The sequence below is a fragment of the Pristiophorus japonicus genome, chromosome 7, assembly GCF_044704955.1.
Source record: "Pristiophorus japonicus isolate sPriJap1 chromosome 7, sPriJap1.hap1, whole genome shotgun sequence".
NCBI classification, from domain to species: Eukaryota; Metazoa; Chordata; class Chondrichthyes; family Pristiophoridae; genus Pristiophorus; species Pristiophorus japonicus.
In genome coordinates this window covers 97,473,612-97,485,749 of record NC_091983.1, presented here as the reverse complement: position 1 = coordinate 97,485,749, position 12,138 = coordinate 97,473,612, and the positions used below count along the sequence as shown (strand labels likewise).

Sequence of the window (12,138 nt, the reverse complement as noted above, 5' to 3'; positions counted from 1 at the left end):
TCCTACTTTATGATGTAACTGTATATTCCTGAATATGTATAGTACTTTCCCTGTTCCTGTTTAATAAGTCAATTAATTTTTAAAGTGTTTGATGAAATGCATCAGTCAAAACTGAAATTCTTTGGAGTTCCACAACTGGATTGTAATTGCTGAGGAACCTGCTAATAATAAAAATAATTTCAGAAAATGATCTCTTGTTGAGTTAATATAGATTTGTGAAGTAGATTCTCTATTACAATTTAAAGCCAGTTCACAGAACTAGATTGTACTGAAATCTGTTTAACTGATTTTAGAATAAAAAGGAATGAGATCAACTAACCATAGCTGATGCCTGTTTTCCTGAGTTTGGGAATTTGGGTCTGAAGCTGACGGATGTGGACAGAGCTCTGTTTCCTGCCTGATAAAACTGCTGCTACCCTGCATTACCTCTCCATCAGGATGTTTGTAGTTATTTTACTACAGTCACCAGACTGAGGAACGGACACTTGTTGATGTCAATCTGGGGAAAAAAACTCACTGATTAACATCATCTGGGACTAGTGATCCCACCAGAAGATTAAGAAAGGTTTTGTTTTTTTTGCTACCAAATTGCAGCTCAATTATTAGCGGAACTGCATATTTATGATGCATAAGGCCCATATAAAAGGTGTAATAACCAAAACTACTGATGAAATTCAGGATATCATGCTTTGTAAGTACAGTACAGGTAGCCCCTTATAATAAAATCACAAAGATGTTGGTTATTCCAAATTATTTTGTGTGTAAGCAATTCAATAAAGTTTAAAAAATACCATAAAGTTAAAAAAAATATATGGTGCTAAAAGACTTGGGTGAAGAGTCAACACTCATGGTGCAGGACAATTGGATTGAACAGAATGCAACACACAGGAATAACTTAGAGCAATTTCAAGAAAAAACATTTGTTTGCTACAGACTGAAGTATGATTGAGATACAATTTGTTTTGGTGTGGTTTTCAAGGCATCAAAAAGTTCAAAAATCACTTAAACATTTATTTTAAAATTTGTAATTTGGTTTCCAGAAACAAAGGTCAAAAAAAGTGCAGCAGCTTTGTCATGCATAATGTGACCACATAATTTTCAAATATATAAATATAAAACACAATACAAGAAAATATCTAACAGGAAGTATCTAATAAATGTGCAAATGATGATGGCTTTGATTATTGACTTTCACTCATTAGAATAATCAGACTTTTTTCACAATGTATGTAAAGACTACTTTATTTTCTTGTTAAAATGTCGAACAATTAATAAATGGAATACTTAAAATGTTTCTATTTCTTACTAATTTTTCTAGCTTTAACTTCCTTTGTGGCAGAGAATACAGACGATTTGGAAACTGGAAGAGGTACGGTTGTCTTCTGGAGTTTTAAATCTAGGAGTTGAAATGCAGTTTCAACCTCTTTTTGCAGAATTTCAGAAGCTGCTGTCACCTGTATATCATGGGCATCCTTGACAATTTTTTCTAAATTCTGAAAATTAAATAGTTTATTGCAGTAAATAACAAGCAGCTTCCAAGTTTGCAAGTAAATGTTCCACTAACACACTAGAAGAGAGATAATCTTTGTAGTTAATCTGCTGTAGCTTCACAATAATCTTTACTAATGAAATTCTGCATTACTTGTTACCCAAGTTCTAGGACAATTAAATATTTTTATCAGGCAATCAAATTGTCCAACAATTACTCACTTAGTCAAGTGTCTCTGATGGATGAGCAAATAGTTTCATATTGTCACTGGTTCTCCTAGTTAGAGTGTGAAGCTTGTAAAATTTACTTTAGATCACAAATACAAAACCTTTAAGGTTCTGTAGATTTTGTCTCATGTAGTCCATACTTGTGGGATACTATGCACTGCTTGATAAAACAAAAGTAATGGGCAACATGGTAGTGCAGCACTCTGCTCCAGGGAATGCAACATGTACTCGTGATCCTCCCATGCACTGAACTCCTGAATTCAATTATGCCATTGTGGGGCTGTGCTGAGTTGAAGGGAGGAAGAACCACAGGAACAATGCTACTCCTTCCCAATTTCTAGTGATCATATTTAGAGTAGCATAGGCGAAGGTCTAGAAACGTGGAGAAAACAATTCCAATGTGCAGTTCGTCAGCGTGTGCTGGGAGCGCATATCACAAAATTGCACACCCCCATCCTGTAATTTTTCATTAAAGTGAATGCATGTAAAAATACAAGGATCTGCACAACAGAATATTTATCGCAAGTCATCCGAGTTGTGAATTGTGCATGTCACAGGAGATCATTATGGTGGATAAAATATTTAAGCTGGATTTGCATTCACAGACTGATGTCTACTGCAGCTGCGAGGTACTCCTGCAGTCAGCAGTATTCTAAATTATGACCAGTAATGTAACAGCTTCAGAGACTTATATTTTGATGGACCTCCTAAGTTGTCAGTGTCAGTTGTGGCTCAGTTAGTAGCATCCTTACCTCCAAGTCAGAAGGTTGTGGGTTCAAGTCCCACTCCAGAGACTTGAGCACAAAAATCTAGGCTGACACTCCACTACAGTGCTGAGGGAATGCTGCACTGTTGGAGGTGGTGTCTTTTGAATGATACATTAAACCGAGGCCCCATCCTCTCTCTCAGGTGGACGTAAAAGATCCCATGGCAGTATTTTGAAGAAGAGCAGGGGAAGGGGAGTTATCCCCAGTGTCCTGGATAATATTTATCCCTCAACCATCATCATTAAAATAGATGATTTCGTCATTATCACATTACAACAGTGACTACACTTTTTTTTAAGTACTTAATTGGCTATAAAGCACTTTGGGACATCCAGTGGTTGTGAATGGCGCTATAGAAATGCAAGTCTTTCTTTTTCTTTTCTCTAAGTTGCCATCAGATTTCCAGTTCAAGCTAAAAGCACGGAGTTGGATTCATCCATTTTAGCATTCAGGACATTGTAGGTCCTCAGGCTTTACTAAGAGAGGTGGCAAAAAGAGAAGTGAATACAGAGACCAGTGTATGGAACACATTAAAATGTTATTAAAAGCTTCAAAGAGAGAATCTTGTTTTCAAACAGCTGACAGTAAAAAGTAATGCTTGGTCAGGCAGAGGGTCAGACAGATTAGTTAGCTTACTCATTAGCACATGGTGTTATTAAAATAGGGTCATTATAGGAAACAGACGTCTCAGAGTGCAGGGGAGACTGACATAGCTCTTCCTCCTAGTATTGGTTCTTAACTCTCCTTCACTACAAAAGTGAAAGCAGCAAAGGGTGGTGCAACAGCTGCTCATCAGGAGGCCGGGAGGAAGGATTCAGTGGCACATTTGGAGCGGGGTGGGGGAGGGGGGTGAGGGAGGGGTTGGAATGAAATGATCTACCTGCAAGATAAACATTTCACATACTTGAGGTATGATGTATTTCTTCAAATTATTTCTACACACTCAAAATAATAGCAGGAGCTTCTGTGGCTGCCCTAGGCCATTCGGCCCTTCGAGCCTGTACCGCCATTCAACAAGATCATGGCTGATCACCCACCCCAGCACCTCCCCCCCACTCCCCCTCCACACCCCCCGACCCCCCCAGCTGCAAGGACCACATCCAACTCCCTCCCGAACACATTTAATGAACTGGCATCCAACAACTCTCCGCGGCAGGGAATCCCACAGGTCAACAACTCCGAGTGAAGAAGTCTCTCCCAATCCCAGCCCCAAACAGCCCACCCCCCATCCCAAGAGCGTTCTCCCCACCGGCTCTGGACCCACCCAACACCGGGAACACTCCCCCCGCACCCAACCCGCCAGAATCCTTCCCAAATGCCGAACACCCCCGGATGTCGAGCTCCCAGCCCCGGCCACCCCGGAGCCACGCCCCCGCGACACCAACCACACCACATCCATCAACCGCCATCTGCGCAATCAACCCGTCCACCCCACTCCAAACACTCCCCGCACCGAGGCACAGAGCCCCCAGGCCCGCCCCTCCAACACACTTCGCCCCCCCAGACCTCCGCTGCAATGTGGCCCCTCCTGTCCCCCGCCCTGGGTTTCTCCGTCCCCCACTTCCACCACTCTCCCCTCCATCCCCCGTCCCTGTCTCCCCTCAACTTCCCTCTGCCTCCCCGCACAGGCTCCCATCTTGGGGGCGGTAACCTTCTGGGGCCGGGAATTTTAGCCCCCAGCGTGGAAGTCCTGCTCCCACCGCAGAATTGGCCTTACCACCCCTCAATGGAAGCGGAGTGCAATTTTCCACACTCCACTTCCTTTGGGGGCAGTTACCGGGGCACGACTGGATGCTCCTGTGACAGTTTGAACTGGTGCTCTCCACACTCCACTCTCCCATCCTGTGACTGTTGGAACTGGTGCTTAGATGTGGCCTTTACGGCTAAAGGGATCAAGGGGTATGGCGAGAAAGCAGGAATGGGGTACTGAAGTTGCATGATCAGCCATGATCATATTGATTGTGGTGGAGGCTCGAAGGCCCAAATGGCCTACTCCTGCACCTATTTTTTATGTTTCTATCAATGAGTCTACAACAGTGAGTTGAGGGAAAGCCCCAGTGGGGCAGAGTGTTTGTGACCATAGGTCCAAAGTCACCTGTTCCTCCCAAACATGCTGCACATACCACACCTCATGTCTCAAATTATCAGCCACCTCAGTCCCTCAATTAGATTACAGCCTTTAACCCAATCTCCATTCTGTTATGTGAAACCGTCTGAACTATTAGATAGCGTGTTACTCAGTGTCAGGGACCTTGCAGAGAAGCCATCGAACTCCCCTGATTAGATCCCAGACTGCAACTCACTTAGAACCCTCCAAACCCGATATAAAATTCCAGTCTCAAACTCACTCCCAGGTATCCATTATTCTATGTATGAACCATGGAAATTGTTCAATTAGATTCCAGCATGGTATTCAGTGCTAGCTGGGTACTCTTTCTCCTATACACAAAATATCTCAAACCCTTGTATACATTCCAAACTGTAACTCCCCACCACCAACTTCTGTTCAGCCCAACCCTAATTTGATAATGCTGGGGCAGCGGGGGGGATATGGGGGAGCGGGGGGGGATATGGAGGAGCGGGGGGATACGGGGGAGCGGGGGGATATGGGGGAGCAGGGGGATATGGAGGAGTGGGAGATCCTCGCGAGTTCAAGGCTGGAATCTAATTAAAGGTTTCAAATAATTTATTTACAGGAACGAGTTCCAGGTTGGAATGTAGTCAGTGGGTTTTGAAGATGTACAGATAAATATCTATTATATAAAATAACGATACCCAGTTATGGGCGGGAAGGTGATTGAGGGGTACACTTGGTTCGATAGAATAATAGGTGGGGGTCTAAAAATATTCCAACACCAAGACTGGAACAGGACATTCCCCAAGTGGGCACAGGTCTGAGATCCTGGTACACAGCCCTTGGGCACAGGTCTGAGATCCTGGTACACAGCCCTTGGGCACAGGTTTGAGATCCTGGTACACAGCCCTTGGGCAGGGGTCTGTGATCTTGGTACACAGCCCTTGGGCACGGGTCTGAGACTCGGTACACTCCCCTTGGGCACAGGTCTGGGATCCTGGTACACAGCCCTTGGGCATGGGTCTGAGATCCTAGTACACAGCCCTTGGGCACGGGTCTGAGATCCTGGTACACAGCCCTTGAGCACGGGTCTGAGATCCTGGTACACAGCCCTTGGGCACAGGTCTGAGATTCAGGGTACACTCCCCTTGGGAACGGGTCTGAGATCCTGGAACACAGCCGTTGGGTTCGGGTCTGAGATCCTGGTACACAGCTTATTTTCATTATGCGTGGGAGGGGCCAAGAGAGGAAATTCTATCTGGCATATTTTGAGGTAAGGTTATCACTCATCAAGTCACGTGCTAATTACTTGCAAAATGGCTATTTTGAGAATCAATTTTCCACTTCAAACATTGTTTGCATATGCCAGAGGGTTATGGGTATACTTTCATATTATACTTTTTGGGGTAAATTCTTGGGGATTCCCTACAAGTGGATGAGGGAGTGATCTATATGGCTGAACATGTACAAAAATAAGTCTGTTGTGCTTTTAAGAGGTATTTAACAGGCTACTCTTCTCTGTTGAAGTTTTCCTCTAATTTTCACACAAGTATACAATGGCTCCAAATTTCCTTGGGGTCTGGGGGTCTCCACCCTGAAGAAAACTTGCTGGAAATTCCTACTAGATGTGGGGCCGGATAGAGATTCTGTCTGCCCCTGTGAAGACCTAGTGTAAAGAAGGTGGCAAAATGGCATCTACTGCCGAATATCACACTGAACCCGTCTCCTTTGCCCCAACTGACCTGGACACCAGACATAATCTTGGCATCCATAGGATATGGGATATACAGCACAGAAACAGGCCATTCAGTCCAACCAGTCCATGTCGGCGTTTATGCTCTACTCAAGCCTCCTCATCTAACTCGATCAGCATAACCTTCTATTCCCTTCTCCCTCATGAGTTTATCTTGCTTCCCCTTAAATGCGTCTATACTATTTGCCTCAATTACTTCCTGTGATAGTGAGTTCCATATTCTCACCACTCTCTGGGGAAAGAGGTTTCTATGAATTCCCTATTTGATTTCTTGGTGACCATCTTATATTGATGGCCTCTAGTTTTGCTCTTCTCCGCAAGTGTGTGTGTGTGTGCGCACGTGCTTGTGTTTTTTTGGAAGGTTCAAAAAGACAGATCAAAATACACATGTTCAAACATAGTTAGCAGAAAAACAGGAATACATTTGTGGACTAATTTACCAAGGAAGGCCATTAAATCGAGCTAAATAAATGAGATTGAGATTCCAATAGACATGTTTCTGAAAGGAAAGGGATTGAGACTTGAACCCACACCCTTGCGATTCAGAGGAGAGTGTTACCAACGGAACCAAGCTGAAAGGTATAAATTAACCAATGAAATAAATATCCTCTGGTCCCACTTTCCCGGTATTATTTAAAAGTAGCACATTCGGAAATAAAGGCCTGAGAGGAGGCCAGTCACCTTCCCGCTCAGTCTTCCCGGGAAGCGCTGTGTGCATCAAGATTGCAAGCCAAAAAGGAAAGAGGTTGGGGTGAGGGCAGGGGGTGCGTCGGAGATTGTACTTTGTGTAGGAAAATTAATATTCAAAAATATTCAAAGTGATCCAGGTCAATAGAGCAGCTGAAGTGGAGTCCACGGGGGTTTCCAGGCCAGGGCCATGTCCAGGAAGACCCCAGTATTTTTATGCATAAAGCTTTCAAAGCATCTGTCGGATAAAGGGGCAGATTAGCAAGCATCCTTTGACTTTTGAGACAGGCCTGCAGGCTGCACTCCCACACAGCAATACAGTGCTGTATCTTCCGCCCCGTCCCGTCACTCTATGGGTGCCGAGGATGCATCCCTACCAGTGTAGGCATCCACTTCCTTGCCAACACCCTGGCACTGGAACCTCCGGTGTGGGAAGGATTGCAGGTGACAAGTGCATCAAATTTCTCACTTCGTTCAGGTATGGGATTCGGATTGCGGGTATTCTGACTCTATGACCCCAAGTTTCGTGCCGCGGTGAAAACGGCGCACCTCCGAGCTGGGCGCCTGTTTCTCGCGCCGAAAACTGCGCCTAAAAAAAAGTCCGATATTCTCAAGCTCCTTGGAGCTCGATGTCTGCTTGGCGCGGCGCGCTCTTCGCAGCAGGGGGCGGAGCCTAACACTCGCGCCGATTTTCTAAGTAGCAGGGGGCGGGTACAATTTAAATTAGCCTTCGTGGTGCCGGCAACCCTGCGCGTGCGCGTTGGAGCGTGCACGCATGCGCAGTCTCACACAAACATTGGCACTCGGACATGTTTAAAAATACTGCAGAAAAAGTGAAGATTTGTTTCTTGGACCCCTGCAAAGGCTTGTAATTTAATTTTTTTTTATATTTCTGTGTGTGAGGGAGTGGTTTTAGCAGCACTGCTGAATAAATCACCTGCTGAAATCAGTGAGTTCAGCTTTTCACTGCTAAACTTGCAGAACCGGTGCTGCATTGGTGCATGCAAATTAAGGACTGTGTGTTTGGAGAAATAAGAGTGCCAATTCAACTTTGCATTAATACGTGGTGTTGACAATGCAGCACCCATTTTGCAAATTTAAATATAAAACTGTCGATGTGGCTGCCTCTCCCTGTCCAAATGGCCTCAGTCCCCCTCACAGCTCGAAGGCTGCTGCTGTATCTTCGGCTGCCGGCCAGCCACTGATGCCGCTGATATCCTATGGCCGAATGGCCTCACGTCCGTCCGCTGCTGATTCTTTGGCTGCCGGCCAGCCACTGACGCCGCCCCTAAAGCGTGGCCAAATGGCCTCAAGAACCTTAATGAGCTGCGTGTGTCCTGCATTGATTCTTCGGCTGCCGGCCAGCCACTGACGCCGCCCCTAAAGTGTGGCCGAATGGCCTCAAGAACCTTAATGAGCTGCGTGTGTCCTGCATTGATTCTTCGGCTGCCGGCCAGCCACTGACGCCGCTGCTATCTCAGGGCCGAATGGCCTCACATCGGTCCGCTGATTCTTCGGCTGCCGGCCAGCCACTGACGCCGCTGATATCTCATGGCCGAATGGCCTCGGGTCCGTCCAGTGCTGCTTCTTCACGGCCAGCCACGAAAAGAATGAAGGCCTGCCTCAAGCACTGCAGCTCAGCTCGAAGCTTGCTGCCGCTGCCGTCGAGACACTGACGCCACACCGCTGCCTGTCTCCAACATGAACGGCCTGCCTGAAGCACTTTCACACAGGTAGGAACATGGTTTATTTAATCTTTTCTTTGCTTATAAATTTTTATTCAGGTTGGATTTATTTGTATAATATTTGTATAAGTATAACTAAGGATTGATTGTAGAATTTAATGACTTCCCTTCCCCCCCCTCCTCCCCCACCTCGTTCCCTACGCCTGATTTGTAACCTACGCCTGATTTTCTAAAGTGTCGACAAGGTTTTTTCGAGCGTACAAAAATCTTCACTTACTCCATTCTAAGTTAGTTTGGAGTAAGTTTTCACTGACGAAACTTTGAAAACAGGCGTAAGTGGCCGGACACGCCCCCTTTTGAAAAAAAAATTCTGTTCCAAAGTGAAACTGTTCTAACTGACTAGAACTGGAGCAAACTAAATGTGGAGAATTCCGATTTCTAAGATACTCCGTTCTACACCAGTTGCTCCTAAAAATCAGGAGCAAATCATGTGGAAACTTGGGGCCTATGTGCTTAAGAAGTGAATAAGAAGAATTGCTTCCCCAATAAGTAACTAGATTACAAATAAAAATACTGGGCTAACAAGGTAATTCATTAATGGGACATTCTTTTTTATTAACATTACTACTATACATTCAGAATAATAGCAAACGTTAGTTTTTCATACATAGCATGCTGCTTTCCTCAACTTGTCTGCACCGTTTCACAGCATTAACTTTAATATTAGGTCACTTGTCATGAGGAAGGAGTGAAGAGGGGAAGACAGTTACGCAAAATCTCAAATGAGCTTTCTGATGTGCTAGTCACTGGAATTGTTTGTGGGGAGGTCTGCAGGCTGGACAGACCTGCCCTCTGCTGTTAAATTTGCCAAATGCAACAAAAAAAGGAATTTTCAGAATTAAAAATGAAACTTACAAATTGTATTGTGCAATATTATTATATGAATGCTTAATACACACACTAAGTCCAATATTTTATATTTCTGCTGGAGTACTGTGTTCTAAATCTAAAACACAAAAATCACAAACCATTGTTTTTCTAATACTGTATGTCTGTATCTAGACTCCTTGGGGACTAAATTGAGCCATGTAGTGGCCCTTTTTTATTCACTCCATGGCCACATAGGACTCGTAAATGCGGTCCAAGATTGCGCATGCACACTTCTAATGGGAAATGCGCAGGATGCATTTCAGGTGAAGGGGCTTGCGCGCATGCATGCCTGACAACCGGCAGCAATATGTAGACCAGCAAGGTGATGACGCGAATGAGTGTGTAACATTGATTTGAAGCCACACTCCAGTCATAACCTCATACAGTTGAACACGGAATGGAATGAAGGACCCCCTCCCCCCCCCCCCCACCCCCACCCCATCCCGACCACCACCAGCGCTATTTAAAAGGATCATGAAGTCGTTATAGGTTAGTTGCTAGATTATTTCTTCTGGCTACTGGTGCAATTGTACACATTTTTGGAGCTTTCCTATACTTGGCCAAAGTTTGAATACTCTACAAGGAGTGGTCTGACTGGTGCTGAACTACTTTTTTAGTGGTTTAAAAACTTGTGCTGAAATAAGTTGCTTCCAGGCATGGATGGCCTGGGAGGGTTTCTTCTGGGAATTGAGCATGACTGGGAGAATGAAGGGAGGCCACACAGAACAGAACAGAACAAGCTGCTAAAAGGGGGAATAAGGGGAGAAGGGCTCTCAGTAGGGGGCCATATCTGTCGAGGGTCTTCATGGAGCAATTCTCTTTCCTAACCAATGCACGAGGCATCGTTGCTTCACAAAAGAGGTCGTGAATGAAATCTGCCAAGTGCTGCAGCCACAACTGCAGCCTCAAAGCAGGGCAAGGGCAGCATTGCCTGCGGCTGTCAAGGTGCGTGGCTCTGAATTTTTCAGGTTGTTGCTGGAGATATAAGCAACATAAGAACATAAGAAATAGGAACAGGAGTAGGCCATACGGCCCCTTGAGCCTGCTCCGCCATTCAATAAGATCATGGCTGATCTGATCATGGACTCAGATCCACTTCCCTGCCTGCTCCCCATAACCCCTTATTCCCTTATCGTTTAAGAAACTGTCTATTTCTGTCTTAAATTTATTCAATGTCCCAGCTTCCACAGATCTCTGAGGCAGCGAATTCCACAGATTTACAACCCTCTGAGAGAAGAAACTTCTCCTCATCTCTGTTTTAAATGGGAGGCCCCTTATTCTAAGATCATGCCCTCTATTCTAGTCTCCCCCATCAGTGGAAACATCCTCTCTGCATCCACCTTGTCAAGCCCCCTCATAATCTCATACGTTTTGATAAGATCGCCTCTCATTCTTCTGAATTCCAATGAGTAGAGGCCCAACCTACTCAACATTTCCTCATAAGTCAACCCCCTCATCCCCGAAATCATCCTAGTGAACCTTCTCTGAACTGCCTCCAAAGCAAGTATATCCTTTCGTAAATATGGAAACCAAAACTACACGTAGTATTCCAGGTGTGGCCTCACCAATACCTTTTGTAGCTGTAGCAAGACTTCCCTGCTTTTATACTCCATCCCCTTTGCAATAAAGGCCAAGATACCATTGGCCTTCCTGATCATTTGCTGTACCTGCATATTATCTGTTATATATGTAAACTTGTATATACCTTGTACATCCACCAGAGGGCTCATCCCCTGGAATCCCAAGGGATCCCACAATCCCTTGGGAGCACAGGTACTTAAGGAGGCCTCACAGGCTGGAGAGGCACGCTGGAGACCTGCAATAAAAGACTACGGTCACACTTTACTTTGAGCTCACAGTATCCAGTCAGATTCTTTATTCATACATAACAACTGGCGACAAGATACAGATGACGAACCCAATGATGCAGAGAACAGTGGGCATCCTGGAGAAATTCTTGGAGAGAGATGATTGGGAAACCTTCGTGGAGCGACTCGACCAATACTTCGTGGCCAACGAGCTAGAAGGAGAAGCGAACGCTGCCAAACGAAGGCCGATTCTCCTCACCGTCTGCGGGGCACCAACATATGGCCTCATGAAAAATCTGCTTGCTCCAGCGAAACCCACAGAGAAATCGTACGATGATTTGTACACACTGGTCTGGGAGCATCTGAACCCGAAGGAAAGCGTTCTGATGGCGAGATACCAGTTCTACACCAAGAAAAGGTCTGAAGGCCAGGAAGTGGCGAGTTATGTCGACGAGCTAAGACACCTTGCAGGACATTGCGAATTTGAAGGACATTTGGAGCACATGCTCAGAGACTTTTTCGTACTTGGCATTGGCCATGAAATGATACTTCACAAACTTTTGACCTTAGAGACCCCAACCTTGAGTAAGGCCATAGCAATAGCCCAGGCATTCATTGCCACCAGTGCCAATACTAAGCAAATCTCTCAGCACACGAGTGTTGCTACAAGTACCGTGAACAAAGTGATGTTGTTTTCAAATTGTTTTCAAATCAGGCC

The 12,138-nt window shown here is 45.2% G+C and overlaps 1 protein-coding gene across 4 annotated transcripts in view; it reads right to left on the bottom strand.

Annotated features, from left to right (window-relative positions):
* Positions 1-1,242: 1,242 nt before the first annotated feature.
* Positions 1,243-12,138, bottom strand: part of c7h8orf74 (chromosome 7 C8orf74 homolog) — a 52,813-nt gene continuing 41,917 nt past the window's right edge. For all 4 annotated transcript variants that reach the window (XM_070885166.1, XM_070885167.1, XM_070885165.1 and 1 more), the window contains exon 4: positions 1,243-1,493. In XM_070885166.1, the coding sequence (XP_070741267.1) occupies positions 1,296-1,493 (198 nt within the window). In that variant the 3' untranslated portion in view covers positions 1,243-1,295. The remainder of the gene's footprint in view (positions 1,494-12,138) is intronic.